We start from the raw sequence: 19,923 nt of genomic DNA on the forward strand, positions 1-19,923 counted from the left end.
CAACCCACTGACTTAAACTTTTATCTCAGCCAATTATACTGGACTGTTCCAATCACTAATACACTTTTTATGGAGCAGCAAGGTGTTACAGCAGGTGGTGTTAAAGATACAAGAAATGTTCTTTCTCTGCTCATGACTGGTCTTGTTAGGTTCACACACATTCTCATTTTAATTGAAGTTTCCAGATTAACTATAGGAAAATCAACCTTAAAGCAACCAGCCTGCATGTGTCCTGTCATGCCTTCAACATGTCACGCTCAGAAAATGACATTAGGATTACAAAGCATGTCCAAAAACACAAGGCTTTAACCAGCTGTAGGTGTGTGTCTGTTACTGGTGTGTTTTTGGTTACCATGTTTGTTCTTCATTCAGACATTTTACTGAAGAGTAAAAATACTACTGCTACTCCTAAAAACATGTTTAGGATTAATTGTTACTGAAGATAATGAAACCAGTTACCGCCCACCTCTGCATGGGAAACAATCAAGTGGAAGAATTAAGACACAGATATAACCCAACCTGTTCTGGCAGCCATCTGAGGAAAACACAAAGACTCAAACAGGTTAGATGTCCTTCTAATTTAAATATAATTGTCAGATGAACTGACAGCTTCAGAACCTGCCAGCTCACCTCAGCAATCCTAATGGCAGCTAATCCAGCTGATTCTTGTGGCGTCCTCAACCCATGCACACATGAGCAATAGGCAGGGTGTGTTTTTGTTTTCATTCAGTGAAAAATCCATATTTCATTACCCAGCTGCATTTTTATTGCGGCTCACATGTGGGTATACATGTTCATTTCTGCTATTACCACCCAATTGTCTGTAAAGTTTGAGCTTTCATATTTTATCCTCTGAGACGCTAAAGTTTGATCTCATGAGCAGAAATGAGGGTTCAACAACTGTGAAAGTAATCGTGCCCTTAATCGTGTGTTTGCGTGTGCATGTGTGTGTGTGTGGGAGCTTCCCATAGACCCTCATGGACCCTCATGGGGCCCAGCTGTAATTTCATTTCCTTCCCTGCAGGCTGAAACATAGTGGTTATCTGTATGGCTCAGGTGCAACCTGATAGCAGAATGAATGACATTTGTTATTATTCTGAGATTTTGCCTCCTACGTTTGAGCAGTAGGTGTCCTTGCAAGTTGGATAAGCAGAGGTTCATTAAGGTAATAGACCCCCAACCCACCCACCCACCAGTAAAGAATAGGGGTACCAATTGCCTAAAAACAGCTGTTTATGTATCAGATGAAAGCCAATCCATCTGAATCATTTGGGAAAAACTAAAAAAAAAGAACTTCCTGTTTTTTTCTTCCCACAGGTGTTGGGAATGATATTCTCAGCTGAATAAAAAAATATAGGTCACACCAGGATGAGAATGAAAGGAGGACAGAGAAGAGGGAGGGCTGGGAACAGATAAATGTTGGGAGGAGAGGAGATGAAGGTTGAATAAGATGAGGAGGAGCGAATCAAGTGGGGGGGCAGAGCTAATAGTGTACAGCCAGGCGGCAGCAGGCGTCCACAGGGGGAGTTGTTATCGCCTAGCCATGCTCACAAGCCTTCAAAACACAAACAAGCCAACTCCTTTCTGCCTAATCCTGAGGTAATACCTCGCCGCTCCCCTCAGCTCCAGTTCAGTTCGTCCCCACTAAGGATATCAACAAAATGCTGCAAAGCTGCAGGCTCTTTCTTTCTCCCTCCACTGTGAGTCAATCCTTCATGCTTTCAAGGGTGCGTTTTATACCAACCTACCCCTATTCCTCACTTCAGCTTCCACAGTCACCAATCATAGCAGAAGCTTCAAATAAAAGCAGCAGTGGATGCTGGACAGAAGGCAAACGGGAACCATCGAGACTACATGATGAATGTTTCTAACAAACTTTTAAAAAAACAAGCTCTGATTTAAAGGGACAGTTCAACATTTTTGAAGTGAGGTTCATGTGAAAACTTTAACTGGAGGAAACTGACGTCTCCATTGAGTGCAAATCCAGATTAGTTGGTCCTGGTAGCTGAAGCTAACAGCTAACGACACAAAATAAAACTAAAGCAGCCGTCAGTGTAAATTTGTTATGAAGCTTAATGCAGTGATCACCTTTCAAGGAAACCAATGATTATTTACAATGGAACCAGAGATTGAAGGTGGTGCACCACCTTCAATCTTCCTGTCTGAAACACGTACTGTGAACAGAAAATATAAGGTGTTTATTTTCAGACTAACTGATGTAAAAACATGTTTTTCTACGTTGTGACATCACTCTATGTTTCTATCTGGTTCCACAGAAACAAAGCTTGGTGGAACACTGCCTCCCATGCTCTGTTTCCTGCATAATTCATCATATATTTAAATAGCCTCTTAATGGAAACTTGATGATAGTATAATGTTTAGAAGCCAAGAGTAGCAGGAGCGCAGAGCTGCTCCAACAAGCTAACAGAAACACTGAAGAGAAGAAGAGCTACCATCGATGCAGTTGCAGCCAAGCATGTTTTAATGTTACACAATACAGTTTTAGCTAGTAGCTCAAAGTCTCAACAGGTATTGTTGTGCATATAAGGTGTAAAGTTTACCTTTGCGCAAACGCCCCCCCAAAGAAATTGCAGCGCCCCACTTTTGTAAATTTTTCTGCCAGCGCCCCCTGCATGCCCCCTGTGGGGGTGGTACTGCCCCCGTTGAGAAATGCTAGTCTAAAGGGTAATAAAACATCCTTCACATAAACTGCTACAACATTTTTCAGATAAAATGTTTTCTCTACAACCAGCTAATCTCAAGTAGCACTAAATGTAGAAGACAGTTATATCTAATAAATAAGTAAAATGTTACCTCTATATCAGATATGAAATACCATTCCATGTTGAAACCAATGTTAGAAGTATTTTTTTAATCTAATCTATGCTGTTTCTCCTCCTACATGTGTAATAAATGGAGTGAGGTGAGTGCCAGTGCTGGCTGGGAAGTGTTTCTAATACTTTATATAACAAAGACATATCCAAATCTTCCAGCCAATAACTGACAGGAGGTTGATTTGATTCCTCATACGTTATTATTTGCATGCAACTTAAATATGATTTTAACTTAAAATAAAAAAACATCTAAAAAGCTCCGTTGGTCCATAAAGGTCTTTATATTTTGTGTTGCTTGGGGTTAGGGTAGCTTGGCAAAAAATGTGCAAGCTGTCTGTGCCCAAACCTTTTCTTGATATAAAGGAAAATAATTTTATTACGCAACTTTTGTCTTAAATAATCTATTATCGTTCAATAATCCAGTCCATCTTTAGTGGGTCTCTGTGGAAAAGTTTCCATACAGAACTCGTTTAAGGTGGTCCTAATGTCCAAACAGTTTGGTTCTTTTTTTCACAGAAAGTGTTCTGGTTCCATTCATTTCAAACTAAACTTATCAATTCTGTCATGAGGTGGTGGTGAGATTAAACGCAGGAGACCCAAATGAAGATGTTGATGAAGAATTTAATGAAGGTTGTAGCTCAAAACAGTCCAGTCAGGCAGCACGGCAGGAACTATAGCACACAGCTAATAACCGGTAGCAACTAACTAGGAGACTGAAACGGGAGCTAAGCAGGCCAGGACTTAAACAGTGCGACTGGAGAGCTAGACGAAAGACGTACAACATACGACCACGATCCGACAAGAGACAGAGACAACAGGTGGACTTAAATACACAGGGAGGTAATCAAGGGAATGAGACACACCTGGGAACAATCAAGAGCTGACAGGACAACACAGAGACTCAGGGAAACAGGACTGAACACAGAAAATCTCAAAATAACTATACAGAAACACGGATCATGACAAATATTAGGTTAATGAATGTTAACAAAGTTAATATTTGGGATAAATATTTCATATTTTGTACTTGAGATGATCAAATTTTATTTTAAGACTGACATTGCACTTTTAATTTTGAATAGAAAACTCAAACTTGGCATCATTAGCCTCTTTTTTTGGTGCTTCTGTTGCCCCCTGCTGAAATGGCGCCCTCGGTGGGGAGCTGTTATGCCACATAGGGCTGTGTAATTTTATCGATTCTGCGATATTTATTGATATTTTTTTCCTCAGAAAGTATTGATTTTTCATCCTCGAGTATCGACACATTAAATCTTGCTCAAATCCCTCGTGTTCCAACTTGCACATGTACATTAAAAATGACATGCAACGAAACAATCAGTTACAATGAATTAAATAATGAAATTAAATAAATTGCATTATCTAATATAAGTGAATAAGACAAAAAAGGCTCCTTTTCTTCATAACTAAATACACAAAGCCACACAATCAACATTTAAACAAAGCAAATGTATAACAAATGTATGACAAAAACAACATTCATTGCACCAGTATTACACCATCAGTTCAATTGATTTAATCCGAGTCCATGGAAGTGTCACAAAATGACACCAAAATCCCTCTGTCCCTCTAAAATCTTAAAAAATTTATCAAATTGTACTGTTCGCTGAGTATCACTATATATATTGTATTGTGAGCAAAATAACACTGTAAATATCATTGTATTGTATTGTATTGTGAGATTAGTGTATCACTACAGCCATAATGCCTCAAAGCAGCATGAGTAGAGATTGATGTGGAAACATGATCCCAGTGGTGATGATATTATCTGTGTGGCATAATGCTGGGACATATTTTGTGTCACTCTGACCTTATTCCAGTTTTAAACACAATCACCTTCAGAAAGAGGCAGAACATTTCTGTCTGTCTGGACCTAAAAAGTGATGAGAAAGACTTCAGGAAGAGAAAATCAGGAAACAAAATTGGACTTCTCAACACTATCTGTAATGGGAACAATTCCCCCTGTTCTCCTGGCTTTGAACTGCGGCTCACCTTTGTTCCTGTCAGACAGATTTTGTCTGGAGGATCAGGCAGTGTGGAGAGCCTGGCACGAGAGGCAGGAGCTGATAAAAAAGAAAGAAAAGAGCGAGCCTGCTATCAGGACACAGAGCCTGATAAAGGACAACACTTAACAACAGTTACTGATTTATAGCTCAGGGATGGCCTGTTTTACAGATGCTTATGATCTAGATTTATTTATGCTTGAGACAAAAAAACGCCAACACGAAGACTTTTGTTACTTAAACTAAATCCCTCAAAGCCAATGGTTCTATTAAGACAAAAAGACATGAACTATAATCCCAAATATTATCTCTTTTAAATAATGTTTTTTTTCTTCTTTCCATGAATGTTTTTTGCACATTTTGTCAGATTACTGAACAATATTTCAAGGAAAGGTGAAACATTGTGGGCGTAGCTGTTAATCCACTAATCATCATAGAAAAACACACAAAAAACTAAATAAGCATGTTTAGTTTAACACAACCACATATTACCAGTTATTATGCAAAGTTTAGTGACAAGTTCACTGGGGCCCTACTCTGGAGCCAGGCCTGGAGGTGGGGCACGATGGCGAGTGCCTGTTGGCCGGGCTTTTTTCCATGGGCCACCACCTGTGGGAGGGGCCACAGGTGGTGTTTCATATTTTAGGTCAGTGGTTCTTAACCTTTTTTGAGGTACCGAACCCACCAGTTTCATATGCACATTCACTGAACCCTTCTGTAGTGATAAATAAAATATGATTGGGGTGACCCAACTAGACTCTAGTTGGGTCACCCCATGATCACTAGTCTATTTAAAAGGTAGAGTCTCTGAGAACAGTTCTTGAAAATATAGTCAGTGTTTTCAGCAAAGTTGAGCTGACTGTCCAGGAACGACCCAAGGTATTTAAAATTTGCCACAGTTTCAACAGGTTGGCCATCGAGAGAAACTGGAACCACTTTAAGGTTTTGTTTAGATTATTTAATTAGCTCTACATTCTTAAGAGAATGAAAATTTATAATAAATAATAAAGACTTTGCAGTATTCTGATTTAGTAATGTAATTATATTAGTTGTGTTACCACTCCCACGCCACTAGAGGCAGTATCAACCCCGAAAAGATGCGACTAAAGAGCAGATTTAGAAGTACACCGAAAGCTACAGAATTTGGTAAAAACTGTGAGTTTTGCTGAAGTAATTAAAGACACAAGTTCAAATCCATGCTGAGAGTGGAGCTCCTTCAATCAGTGCTCCTCCGCAGCTCTGATTGGCTCAGCAATGTAACGTGATCCTCTGCAGCACGTGATGGCAAAGCGTGGCGTCATCACGACTTTACACAAGTGTGTCTTTACCTCCGCGGCAGAGGCTCCGCTGAACCCCTGAGACCGACTCATCGAACCCCCGGGGTTCGATCGAACCCAGGTTAAGAACCACTGTTTCAGGTTCATTTTTGTAGACTTGGGTTGAAACACTGGATTGTCTTGTGTGGTTGGGTCACATTTAGTCTTACCTAGTCGAAGGCCCAGGCTCTGATATCAACATGAGATGAAGAGATGAAGGAAGTGAAAGACTCTTGAGGAGTTATAAACAGATTAATAACACAGAAGGTTCCAGTGAGCAGCTTCGTTTCTCTTAATTAGTGCTAAATCATCAGTACTTATCAGGCTGGCCTCTAATTGACTGTGAGAGGGAGCTATGCAATGCAAGCACTGTAATTGGTAACAGAGAGAAAGGTGTCTGCTCTTCTGTCTACTGGAACTCGTTCTGGTTCTTCTGGTTCTTTTCTCTCCCAGTGGGACTGGACTGCTTCTGTCCTGAAGTCTCATTACAAAATTCATTTCCAAACACATGAAAGTCCAGATGGAGGGTTCAGGAGACACTTAATGCATTTTGAAGGAAGAACTAGCTATCATCCACTGTGATTAGAACAGAGCTTGGAGGAAAATAAACAGCATATTGTTTGGAAATCATTTCAACTTGACAAAAGTTGTGAATAGAGTTTGAAAAGTGTTATTTTTCTCTCTGGGCTCTGCCTTGCTTCCCGGTACCTGCTGCTTTGAAGCCTGTACAGAAAAAGCATTGCTGGCTGCAGGTTTGCCCACAGGGTCACAGTCGCTAGGTGATGAGCTGTAGTTGGCACTCACCACACTCAGCTATTGGCATTCAGGCCAAAGCATTCAATCCTCGTCTCATCAGCCCAGAGAATCTGTCTCCTTCATGCTTTCAGAGCGCTATAAGTGTTACTTGGCTCTCGTGTGGCTGTTTTCACGGAATGGCTTCAGATTCTGACCATGGTCCCATAAATGCTGTATGATGGAGTATCAAAGAGAGACGTATTCTTCCACAAGACTCCTTTTTATTTTCCAACATTTATTTCTGTTCAGCTCTTTAATTTGGTTCCTGGAAAAGGATTTGGTGGTTCGATATTTTTTTAGTAACATGAGCCATTTATCCATCCTTCTTTTAATCCTTCTTTTCTTTTTTGCTGTTTTTTTTTCAGGTTTTATGTCATAATTTTTTTTTCATATCAAATTAACATGAAAGGTGCCACTTTGTATTTAACAGGTGTGCCTGTTTTATTATATCTCATCAATTCAGTAGATCTCAGGTGAATTGTAGTCCTGTACTAAATTTGTGTTTCTGCACCAATTTATCAGTGCTGCTGCACATAAGCAAAACAAAAACAAAAAGCTTATCGGAGCCTGTTAAATATAAAAATCATTTCATAAATAAGGTGAAATCTTTACAGCCTCCTCTGCAAGATTTTCCAGTCGCCTGATGGGAACAGTGAGAATGTTTTTATTCTACCTGATTTATCCACATCTGTGTTCTGGCAAAATGAAATTTAGTTCCCATTCACCATTGTTTGTTACAGTTAATCGTTTTTATGTGCAGCTCTACTTCAGGCATGCTAAATAAGAACCAGTAGATGTTTTTTATAATCTGCTTTTGGAAGAAAATCATATTTCTGGTCTGTAGGTTTTGTGTGTCTTTAAAGTGGCCAGAATGTTACACCGGTCATTGTGGCCAGAATTTCCTCGGGTCACAGTGGGACATGACTGCTAACATGTAGATCCTGGCGAGTCATTATATCAGTCAATACCATCTAAGCAACAAGGCAGTACTTTAGAAAACAGAGTTAGCTTTTAAGAGTAAAATATAACATGCTGATTTTCAATAAGCTTTTTCACACGTGTTCTAATCATAGAAAAGGCTGATTTATTGTCTGGTGCAGATTCTGTGTAGTTTCCACTTCTGCAGGATGTTGTTGATTCTCCTCATGTAAAGTCTCAGCTTATTTCAGTAATGGCCAGAGAACTGAAAGCCACCAGGCTTTTAAAGTCCTTAATGACATATTAATAATGTTACTGATTGAGAGTTTTTTAAAATATGTACAGATGAATATTTCCAAGCTAATGAAAGAAAACGTAGTGTGGCAAAAAAAAAAAAGGTATCCACTTGAAGAATTTTTCAAGGATCATTAAAATCTAAGTAAGGCTTTATAATTTGCATATTGATAACACAAGTTAGAAAGGAAGTTATTTGCTCATTTCACTGTGGCTGCACACACACATAAACTCAAGCATACTAAGTTTTAGTCTCCTTCTTTTTTTATTTTCCCTCCAGATGAAGCCTGCTCCAACTGCTCCTTCGGGGCGATCTGTGACGCCCAGAGTGGGCGCTGCGTGTGCCCGTCGGAGTGCGTGGAGTCGCACCAGCCCGTGTGCGGCAGCGACGGCCACACCTACCAGAGCGAGTGTGAGCTGAACGTGCGGTCCTGCACGGAGCAGGTGGAGCTGCGGGTGGTCAGCCAGGGAGAGTGCAGTAAGTGGCAGCATGTTGCAATCATTACGGTTTGTCACGCTTCCTGTTCTGGAATCCTCAAAGAGCGACAGCCAGCTTCACTTCTGGCAAGTGAAACATTTTATCTTTGTGTTTCATGAAGTTCTTCTTTTCCTGCTGGATTAAAAGCAGAAAATGAAATTCAGGAACACAGGGAGAAGGAATAAAATCTAATTTCAATGTTAGTTCGAAATATACATTTTAATGTGTAAGTGTGTGTGTGATACAGAAAAGTGCGGCAACACCGTCTGTAGCTTTGGTGCCTGGTGTGTGGAGAAAAAGTGCGAGTGCCCGCAGTGCAGTGGAGAGGCCAGCGTCCCGGTGTGTGGCAGCGACGGCATCACCTACAGCAACGAGTGTGAGCTCAACAGGTCCGCCTGCGAGCAAAAGAGGAAAATTGATGTGGTGAAGCACGGCAGCTGTGAGGAAGGTAGGAAATGGACTTTGAAATGTTGTAATTATGTTAACCAATCAGCCATTGAAGTGGTGTAATTAACTTTACCCACTGACCTGTGGAACGTCGTTTAGTCATTTGTGGATTTTCAGAAAGCTGACGTGCTGGAAAGTTTGTCGACACTCTGACATCTACAAAAGTTACAGTTAAAGTCACGCTGTGTTGCTGTAAACAGAAACGGTTGCAGGAACAGCTACTGTCATGGTACTTCAGTCATACGTTATAATTATTGTTCGTTCTTCCTGTTTTACCTCATAATGAAACTGAAATAGCATTCTGTTGGTATTGTGCATATTTCATTCAAAGGTGAAAAAAGTGTCATGATCAAAGATCTTTCTATGAAACAACTAGACATCATAATCCCATGAGCATCTGAGAGTCAGAGCAGGTAGAATTTACAAACAGGGAATGAATAGAAATGAACCGACCAGTTATTGAATTCCTTATTATTAGTTAATTTTCTTCATTTATTTCACTGATTATACACTTTGACGATCTGCCACTATAACAAATGGTCTGCTGTTCTGTGATAGAGGTTGGTTTGAATCCTAAATCAGAAAAGAGATCCAGCTACTTCAAAGCAGGTTTGTTGTTTGGTTACAGAAATGAAAAAACATTAAAAAAAAAAAAAAAAAAAAAATATATATATATATATATATATATATATATATGTTTTAAAAACTTCATTTCCGCTGATCACCAAATTAGAGCCAATCATAGAGTAATACTCCCTTTTCAGTTCTAGTAATTTATTTATACATCAACAGACTATTCATATGAAACAGATAATGTATTAACTAGATGCATTGCAGCATTCCTGATATGTGATTCCCCTGAACTGTGAGCTATGAACTAGTGGTCTTTAAAAAGCCTGACCTGTTGGTTCTGATTTTGACCATTTTTTAAAATTTGAAATGTCACTAAATATAGCAGGAAAGTCCCTGAATTGGTAACAGTGGGGTGATTATTATTACTGCAAATGATTGGACATTTCCTGGTGGGTAGGGCTAACAGTCTAACCTCTGAATGAAGAGCAAAATGGACAGCAGCTGGTTTTTAGACCTTTGATGAGGTAGATAAGATCAGTAGATAAGATCGGCTTCACATGTAAGCATTGGCTGATCACTGTTCTCCCAAAATTGATGACGCCGGTGCCAATAAATCAGTTTGATTGATAAATCAGTGCATCTCCACTATGAACTATATAACAAGCCTGCTAAACCAGGGTTGTTTGTTTTGTCGGCCTAACACTCATTTTAGTTGGAAGCAATAAAGTCTTTAAGTTGTTTTTTTGTTTGTTTTCTGTTTCAAGACTTTTTAGAAAACTGAACTACATCAGAATCAAACCTCTACCAGATTATATCACTTAGTTTCTTTGTTGTTTTAGCGTACCGTATTTTCCGCACTATAAGGCGCATAGAATAGATGCTACAGTTAGGGTTGTCACCCGTTCCTTTGTTCCGTACTCTACAAATGTGGATGCGTAAAAATAAAGAACTGTTCCCAGAGTACCTTATATAGTAGGCTGCCCCAGTCATTGTTTCACTCACGGTGTTGGTGTTGCGATATTGTGCCCAACTGCTTTCTGGGTAACACAGACCAACCGACACTCTGCCGCCGCAATCTCTGTCTCTCTTCTCCCCCCTGGCTTTAAATGTATAGGGGCTGGTCCCTTGGTAACCCCAGTCGAAGCACCCCAGATGAATGTCTAAAGCCACTTTGTTGACATGAAGAATGTTAACAAAACAGTCCGACTCCGGTCGGCGAGGAGAGCCTTCCGCGACTGGGCCGGGGCGTGGCTGGACGATGGTCACCCTTCTCTGGTCACGCACAGCATGTTCGTGGAGAACGTGGTGCTAAATGACCTGCAGATGACCTGATTCTAGACGGTCGGTAGGTAGATAGGTCAGTCAAACTTTATTAACAAACCACGTTCTGACACCTATCCCAGCATGCACTGCGCGCTTCTTCTTCTACGGGCGAAAATGAAGTCAGCGGCTGCTTACCGTCGGCGGCTGCTTAGTTGCTAGACCTGTTGTGGCTCAATATTGGTCCATTTATAAGGCGCACTGTCGGCTTTTGAGGAAATTGAGGATTTTTAGGTACACCTTATATTGCGGAAAATACGGTAAATTAAACTAATGTACTGAATCTAAAACAAAGAAGACATGATTTTTAAATGGTGAAGTGGCTCTCCACCCAGGGCGACATGCTGATGTGATTTCTATAGAATATTCAATCTTCAGGCAATAAGGAGTAGATGCTTCCATGTAAAGAAATATACTCGATTAGAGGCTAATGTTGCTAATTTGTTAACTGACCCTCAGACACATAATCAGTAATAACTTCATGACTTTCTCTTGTTTCTCTAAACCAGGGGTCCCCAAACTACGGCCCGCGGGCCGGATCCGGCCCGCCACGTCATTTGGTCCAGCCCCCTGAACAATGCCGGATCCGGCCCGCCTCCTCATACCAGAGAGCATTCAGTGTTTTTTTTCACATATTGTATTTTCTGGTTTATATGTGGATTTTTCTTCAACCACCAGGGGGCTTGAGCAGATGTGAAACTAACTTTCCCTCAATGGAATATATACTAGTCAGTCCCAGTCACCGTTTCACTCACGGTTTTTTCCATTTGCATTCTGGGTAAAAATCTATCTAAAAGCGCGAATGTGTCGTGCCCCCCCCCACCCCCCACTCTCGACAGTTTCAAAGACAGAACCCCCCCCCCCCCCCCCCACGTCGACCAGAATTTTCTAAGGTTTCTCTCTCCAAAAACAAAGACCGGCCCCCGACCAGAGGAAGGAACAGCTATGTGGCCCTCGCAGGAAAAAGTTTGGGGACCCCTGCTCTAAACTAAAGATTTATGACATTTAATTATCTGTAGTCCAAAATATAAACCACTTATAATGAACAGAGCTACAGTTAACTTTTTTAAACATAGTAGAGATAAATCCTTATTCTATTTGTGAAAACACTAAAGAGCATTTCCAGTACTATGTGGACATTAGGACCATCTTATATTAATCACTACCATAGAAATATTCATTAAAACAATGTTTGATTTGTGAAATCTCTAATCTGTTTGTAAGGTATTGTGTGTAAATCAGTGTTTCTCAACCCTGGTCCTCACCGCCCCCCTGCTCTGCATGTTTTAGATGTGCCTCTATTCCAGAACAGCTGATTCACATGATTGCATGACCATCAAATACTGCAGAAGCCTGTTAATCACCCAGAGATACAATTCAAGTGTGTGGCAGAAGGGAAATACCTAAAACATGCAGGACAGGGGGGCAGTGAGGACCAGGGTTGAGAAACACTGGTGTAGAAGAAACGACCAGTATGACAGGGCAAAAGTAAATATTCCAAGTATTTATTAGAAAATGAGAATCAGGAAAAAAGGATCGACTGGAAGTCAAAGAGCAAAGCGTCAGATCTCATGGAGATTTTTCTCCTGGCATTGCATCCAGATTTGGTCTTTGCTCTGACAGACGCGTTTCTGTCCGAGGCTCTAAAGTTAGTGACTGATGGTGTCCAGACGAGGATCCTGATTTCCTATGGCTAGAGTGTTTGTTGTTGCTCCCCACGCTGAAGGAAAGTGAAACCTAATTTATTGTGCAGATCGAATCTTGATCTGCTCTGACAAGACTCGGCATTGGATCCCAAAGCGGCGGCAGCCCGGCCGCTGGTTGTCATGCCGATAGCGGCGATGGCGTTCCCCTGTGGGTAGCTGGTCGCCACGGTGAACATTGTCATCTCCTGACAAGGTGTGAAGCAGAGCAGATTACAGCACCCAGCAGGAGGGAAAGAAATGGATGTAGTTTGGAGGACTGGGCAAACAGACGGGAGAATCTACTTCCATTTTGATTGCCACCCAGGGGTGTTTTATTCTTCTCTTCGTTCTTTGGTGTTTTCTTTTTTTTTCTCCCATTATGATTATCAGCCATATTGCCTCTTTGGGCCCGATAGGCAAATTCATGCCACAGGGGGCTCCTGAAGTCCATTTAACATCATTTCATTGGCTGAGATGTGTGACCTTTTTGTGTGAGGGGGGGCATGAGGAATTGTGCGGCAGTATGCCCTCAGTGCTGACTTGCAGGCACACGCTCTCCCTCCATTGTTGGTTGTCTGCTGTTAGACAAAAATGCTCTCATCTGCCTCTCTGAGGGAGTTTGTGAACATCCTGCTTTTCCTTTTTGATTCAGAGAAGCCATCAGGCTCACACAATAGATTTTTCTTTTGCACTCCCCACCGCTTCCTGCTGTCCCGCCCACTCATTTCTCTCTTGGTTTTGCACTGTTCTCCATCAAAATTGTGCCTCCCTGACAAAAGAGGCAACCAATGCCTTTTTTTCACATGGGGTAGAGAATCGATGAATCTCGCCCTGGGGGTAAATACTGGTGTTTTTGTCCCGGGTCTGATTGTTTTAGCCCTGTGAGTCTGACCTGAACCCTCCACTGGGAGTCTGCTGCCACACAGTCCAAACCAAGCTGTCGGCTTTCTGCTCTTTCTACGCCTTCGCTGTGCTGCCCGTGTTAAAAATGATTTGTCTCTGATGAATTCACCTTGCGGAGATGAACGAGGGGTGAGTTTTGGCAAAACAAGAAGCATATATTTCTCCAAACAGAGACCCTGTGTCACAACATATTACATTGTATTTTCTTTCTCCTGCTGTTGACAGCAGCGAAGCTTCTACATCACCAGTATGAAATCAAAGATAAGCCTAGTGAGGAAATGAACATGTGATTTATATGCGTGTGCAGAACCTGCCTTTAACCCACCTTCATTAGTCTTATTGGTAGGAGGGCACGGCATAAAAACCAAAGTTGTTTTCTCTTGCTTTTATTTAGTAGTAAGGAAGAATGACAGTGTTCCCACTGTTGGCCATACAGAAAAATTTATCACCTGTTTAATTTCACACTCGGGCAGGCTTGGCCTCAGCTCCTTTTCCTCTGACACTGACAAAGTGGCAACAGAAAGTGGTGAATCAGTTGCAAGAGGGTTGTTTGGTGGCCCATTTTAATTGAAAACAGCATTTAATAAACAAAGTGGTAAGTGTGGGAAGAAGCAGACTTTCTAATCCTTTTGAAGTGGGACCTGGATCAAACTCCACAACACACGAAAGGTCACCAGAAACGCAGCTGGGCAGGTAGAGAAGGAGTGGAGTTCCCTGGTCATCGATCATGTTCATGCCCAATCAGGATTTGTAACCTTCTGCAGCAGGACCAAAGTTGTTCTTGCCATTTACAAACAGCTCATCTTTCTCCCCCTGAGGTGTGACACATCATCCGTACATCTTTTTGGACCTTTGCCTGTGTAGCTGAGTTAATTTTATTTTATTTTTTTTGATGAACCTTCTCAAAACACCTTTTTGTTGAATTTACATGATTGTTGTCGCCTTTGCACTACAGTGGGTTATTTCTATTTTATACTGTTTTTATTTTTGGATCCTAATGTGGCCCCAAATCCATCCCCATTATCTATATATATTTGTTTTTCCTTGGTTTCTGAATTATATTTTATTTTGGTGGAGAAACTTTTATTTTCTTGTTTCCTGTCTCCGTGTCACATCCTGTGTGTTCCCGCTGCCCTCCTCAGTTTGCGCCAAGCTGCGCTGGGTAGACAGAGGCGGAGCTAGAGGGGGGGCCAGGGGGGCCAGTGCCCCCCCTGTCATCTGATTGGCCCCCCCAGTGGCCCCCCCGATGATTGACATGTAATAGCACCAGGTCATTCCTGTACATTATTTGGAATCATTCTAAGCCAACTTATTATTGTTTTTCTAAAGAAGAAAAACAATAATAAATATATGAAAAGAAAATGTATAAAACTTTATATAAGTCCATGTGATGAAATAAATAGATTTACATTTAGCTGTCTTCTGCTTGTACATTATAATATTCAAAATGTAACAAAAAAAAAGTATGCTACTCAACTCATAAGTTGTAAATAGTTTAACTTTTTGATGTTTAGCACAACACTGTTCTGGGTATTAAATTCCCACGTTGGTGACATTTATCCAGTTTACCGTGCCAACATGGTTATTTTTTTTTGTTCTTTTGGATGGTAAAGGTGTGAGTGGGAAAGCCAGAGCCAGGAGCTGCTGCTGAACATGTTTTTGTTTTAAACAGAAATAAGTCAATGCAAATCCTGGTTCCTTGACGTGATTCATTCTACAACTGTTACACCTGGACTAATGTCCTCCCACATCCATGATGACAGTTTAAGTAACTGATGGGGCCACATAGGGTAATTTATTCTTCTTTGCTTTGGAATGCCTTATTCAGGTCAAACTATGCTGATATGGATGTTTATAAAATTGGTATTTTTTCTTTGTTTTTGGGTAAATTTGAGACTGAAACACTGTAATACCTCAGCTGTACCAGCAGGTGGTGACAGAGTCAAAGTTTTATGAGAGAAGGATCCTGAGAGTGGCTAAAGCAGTGCTAGGCTTCGGATTGTCAAAGATCACAATGTAGTCTAGAGATCAGTGTTGTGGTACTCGAGATCGGTCTTGGTCTCGAGTCCGGTCTTAAGACCGTTTTCTGATGGTCTCGGTCTCGTCTCGGACTCGACCGCATTTGGTCTCGGTCTTGTCTCGGTCTCGGGCTCTGAGGACTCGGCATTTTATTTCAAGACCAGTCGAGACCGCAGCTGTGAAAATATCATTAAACGTGCAGCATACTGTCCAGTTTATTTGTTAACATCTTTGTTTTCAGTGGATGCAAAACGCACCAATTAAAATCCAAGCAACTAAGTGTTTCTCCCCCCCCCTCCCCTCCCCACCTTTCACTCGCGTGCGGCGCTACTCCCTCCTCCCTCCTCCCCACCTTTCACTCGCACGCGGCGCTCCAGGACATGCAGTGGTTTTCTCTCAGCGGCAGAAAATGTTTGTCTAATCGTCAGTAATATAATAGCGCTGCATAAATAGTAAGAAATCCGATGGCCAGAGCTAACTCAGCAGCGCTTCGCTTTCACAGACGGTGGGGACAACGTCTAACTATTTTCGTCACTTAGAAAAGTAGCTCAAAGAAGGTAAGCTACGTTAACGTGATGTTAGCAAAGCTAGCTGTACAGAGACACATAAGAATTTGTGATGAAAAAAAGTCACTCACTGCCTGAATTATTGTGCGGAGGTGTAGACTGACTTGTCGCATATATAGGACAACGCTATGTCCAAAAGTCTGGAATATAGTGATGTGACATTCAGAAACAGTCGATTCTTCTCCACGGCTCTTTATTTATTAGATAGGACTGGAGTGTCACTCACTGAGAGCCGTTGTTCTATCAGATAGCCATACGCTGTCAGAATAGCATACGTGCAGAGTACCATGCTTGCGCATGTTCGACCGTCAGAGGAGTTGTCAGTTCACCATATGCAGCAAGTTATGACGAAAATAAGACATTAAATTGTTTTCAATGATAACTATATAGATATACATGTGTTGTCATGGTTGCAAAGTGTATTTAAAGCAGGTCTGGCTGCAGCTGGAGTCAGCTACAACACACGCCCGTGTAAAACTCACTTAACCGCTAAGTCAGGATGCCATACATCTGTTAATAACAGATCTACGTCATGATTCTATGTTCCTAGCATACATGCAGTGAGTACCATGCCAGTGCATGCGCCTTAAGAAGTCCGACCGTCAGTGGAGTTGTCAGTTCAGCATATGCAACAAGTTATGACGAAAATAAGTCATTAAATTGTTTATAATATGACATAAAATGATAACTAGATAGATATACATGCGTTGTCGTGGTTTCAAAGTGTATTTAAAGTAGGTCTGGCTGCAGCTGGATGCCATACAACTGTTAATAACCAAGTGTATGATGATCTACGTCATGATTCTATGTTGCTGATTAAATAAAATCATATGGTAATGACAGCGTATGCATGTCTGAGCTAAGCGTACGACTATCTGACAACGTATGCTGATCTGACAAAACACCGTGAGTTCGTGCTAAGCGTATGACGATCTGACCTGACAGAACACCCGTTCTTTGTTCTAGTAATGCTCTGTGTACACTGCATCATTATTTAATTATGTACGTTGATATTTAAATTAACAAATAACTAAAACATAAGAACGAAAGAGCACGCAGAGCATGCACATTGCTCTTTGATTGTTTTTGTTCAAAGTGGCAACTGTAATGTCTGCCATGGTGTCAGACTACCTGGCTTCATGTACTGGGATAGAGAGTGAAAACAGTCACGATGAGCGCCTTCTGTTTGGTTACTTCTTGCTTGTTGCTCCTTGGTCAGTGTTCATGGTTCAGCGTTATTTACCGTCAGGGCATTGCCTCAATTGCTATGTTTAATGGTGCAACAGTGGTGGATTCTTATATGAGCAATATGGGCAAATTCCCAGGGTGTTATGTTTTTAGGGATGGCACGAGACCATCACACATTGTAACACAGAAATGGAATATTTAATATTGGTAAAATGTATTAAGTATTTAATATCTAGGTGTTTTATGGGAATATGGATCTTTCAGATTATTCTGAGAAGCAATTTCGATCATATTTTACATTTTATTGTGTCATGTAGCGCGGGCCGCTGGTCTTGGTCTTGACTCGGTCTCGACTTTCCTCGGTCTTGACTTGGTCTTGGACCCCAAAAGTCTTGGTCTTGTCTTGGTCTCGGGTTAGGTGGTCTTGAACACAACACTGCCACAGTTTATATAAAACAAAGCAATTGCTACCACGTTGTTGCTGCTAAAGCAATAGATTATTGCAGTAATGACAATACTAAGACATTAATTGCTCTACTATTTCGATGCTGAAACATTTTTAGAGCAGGTTTTTTTTGTAACCTCTAGATCAGTGGTTCTTAACCTTTTTTGAGGTACCGAACCCCCAAGTTTCATATGCGCATTCACTGAACCCTTCTTATTCCCCCCCCGCCCCCCGCGCCGACACACAAAAGACTTTGCGGTATTCTGATTTAGTAATGTAATAATATTAGCTGTGTTACCACCCCCAAGCCACTAGAGGCAGTACCAACCCCGAAAAGATGCGACTATGGAGCAGATTTAGAAGTACACCGAAAGCTACAGAATTTGGTAAAAACGGTGAGTTTTGCTGAAGTGATAGACCCTTTTCACATGACGTCACACAACTTCCGTTTTGGCTCGAAGCTGTGTATCCTTAGTTCCGGTGTACATAGTAAGTAATGATAAAGTTGTCTATTTCATATATATATATATATATATATATATATATATATATATATATATATATATATATATATATATATATATATATATATATATATGAAATAGACAACTTGGTGGTTTTCCACAGCCCCATCGAGTTTGCAATGAAGGCTCTTAGAGTCCTATTGATGTTGTACATCTCTAAGCATTCAATGATCCAAGTGTGTGGAATTGAGTCATAGGCTTTCTTGGTCCTCTTCCCTCTGGTAGAGGACCCGAGCTCAGAGGATGAGAGAGACCACCCGCGGAGGGTGAGAAGGGAATTTTTATATCTGACTGCTGTCAGATATAAAAATTCTGTTGATCAGACAGAACACCGGAGCATAGAGTTTACACAGTCTCTAAAACATTTGCCTAAAATAAGATTTGAAGATGTATCACGATTTGCAAACCAATTTTCTCTGAGAACAAAATCTAAATTAAACAAATGCTACAAATTCTTCACCGAACAATACCTGTTTGACTATGAAGGTAGGTATTTTTGTTTTGCGTAACCGTTAGCTTAGCATTAGTGAATTTTGTTAGCTAGCTAACTACATGACATAACTGTTCCTTAACCAGAACTTTTTACTGTTTTTGAACTATAACGTTTTAGGCTCTAATCTTGATCAGATTCTTAAATTATAGACTGGAGTTGCCACTCATCCCATAAAATAGGGGTTTGTTTGTTATAAGCAGAGATGCCTTCCTCTAATCGGACCACTTTTTCGGTAACGAATAATCTAACGAGTTCGTATTTCAAATCCAGTAATCAGATTAAAGTTATTTATCCAAATCACTGCGCATTAATATTTTCTTTTGTATTTATTTTTATTCCTTCTGTGCGTCTTTGGGAGAGACTCTGTGACAGTTAGCAGCGACAGAAACATGAACAGTTCATGGAGATGCGCATTTTGTTGCTGGAAAAACAGAAATGTCGTCAAGCCCAACTGTTTGTGGCTTTTGTCTTGTTTTTTCTAAACTCATAAAAAATAATGATTCACTGGTCGTGTTTTTGGGGGGACTTGTGTTTGAACGTGAAGTTGCTCATTTGAGCTTGGAAATGAGCAGAGATGCATAATCAGCCCCAGAATATTTAAAATACTATTCTAAACAACGTTGTTGGAAGCTGTCCTTTATTTTCCATTAATGCAGAAAATGAACCTCTAAACGTTACATCACTGACAGGCGGCGGTGTATATGTTTCCTAACTGTGGCTAAAGCTGCTGCTAGCTGGTCATGATCGGAGGCTGGTTCCTTTGAATACAGTTGGAGAATGGTAAATTGACAATGACTAATAACGGTTATCTAACACGTAAACACTGTTTTATAAAATACAGAAAGTGAACCTCTAAACGTTACAGCACTGACAGAGAGTATATTTTTTCCTAAATGTGGCTAAAGCTGCTGCTAGGTGGTTTACTCTACGATCGGAGGCTGTTTATGTTATACACAGTTAGAGAATGGTGAATTTACAATTATTAATAACAGCTATCTAACACTTAAATGCTGTTATTATTAAACTTACCTTTTATTATATCCTTAAGATTATGAGAATGCGGGAATTTTTCAGCTTGGTTCCCAAGGCAAAATCACACCGGAA

The 19,923-nt window shown here is 40.7% G+C and overlaps 1 protein-coding gene across 2 annotated transcripts in view; it reads left to right on the plus strand.

The window, feature by feature from the left end:
- agrn (agrin) overlaps positions 1-19,923 on the plus strand; it is a 552,174-nt gene that overhangs the window by 418,538 nt on the left and 113,713 nt on the right. For both annotated transcript variants that reach the window (XM_088006847.1, XM_088006848.1), the window contains 2 exons: positions 8,459-8,656; positions 8,904-9,104. In XM_088006847.1, coding sequence (XP_087862973.1) covers positions 8,459-8,656; positions 8,904-9,104 — 399 coding nt within the window. The remainder of the gene's footprint in view (positions 1-8,458; positions 8,657-8,903; positions 9,105-19,923) is intronic.

Source organism: Poecilia mexicana, unplaced genomic scaffold, assembly GCF_051168715.1.
Source record: "Poecilia mexicana isolate PSO_F unplaced genomic scaffold, ASM5116871v1 scaffold_7, whole genome shotgun sequence".
Taxonomy (NCBI): Eukaryota; Metazoa; Chordata; class Actinopteri; order Cyprinodontiformes; family Poeciliidae; genus Poecilia; species Poecilia mexicana.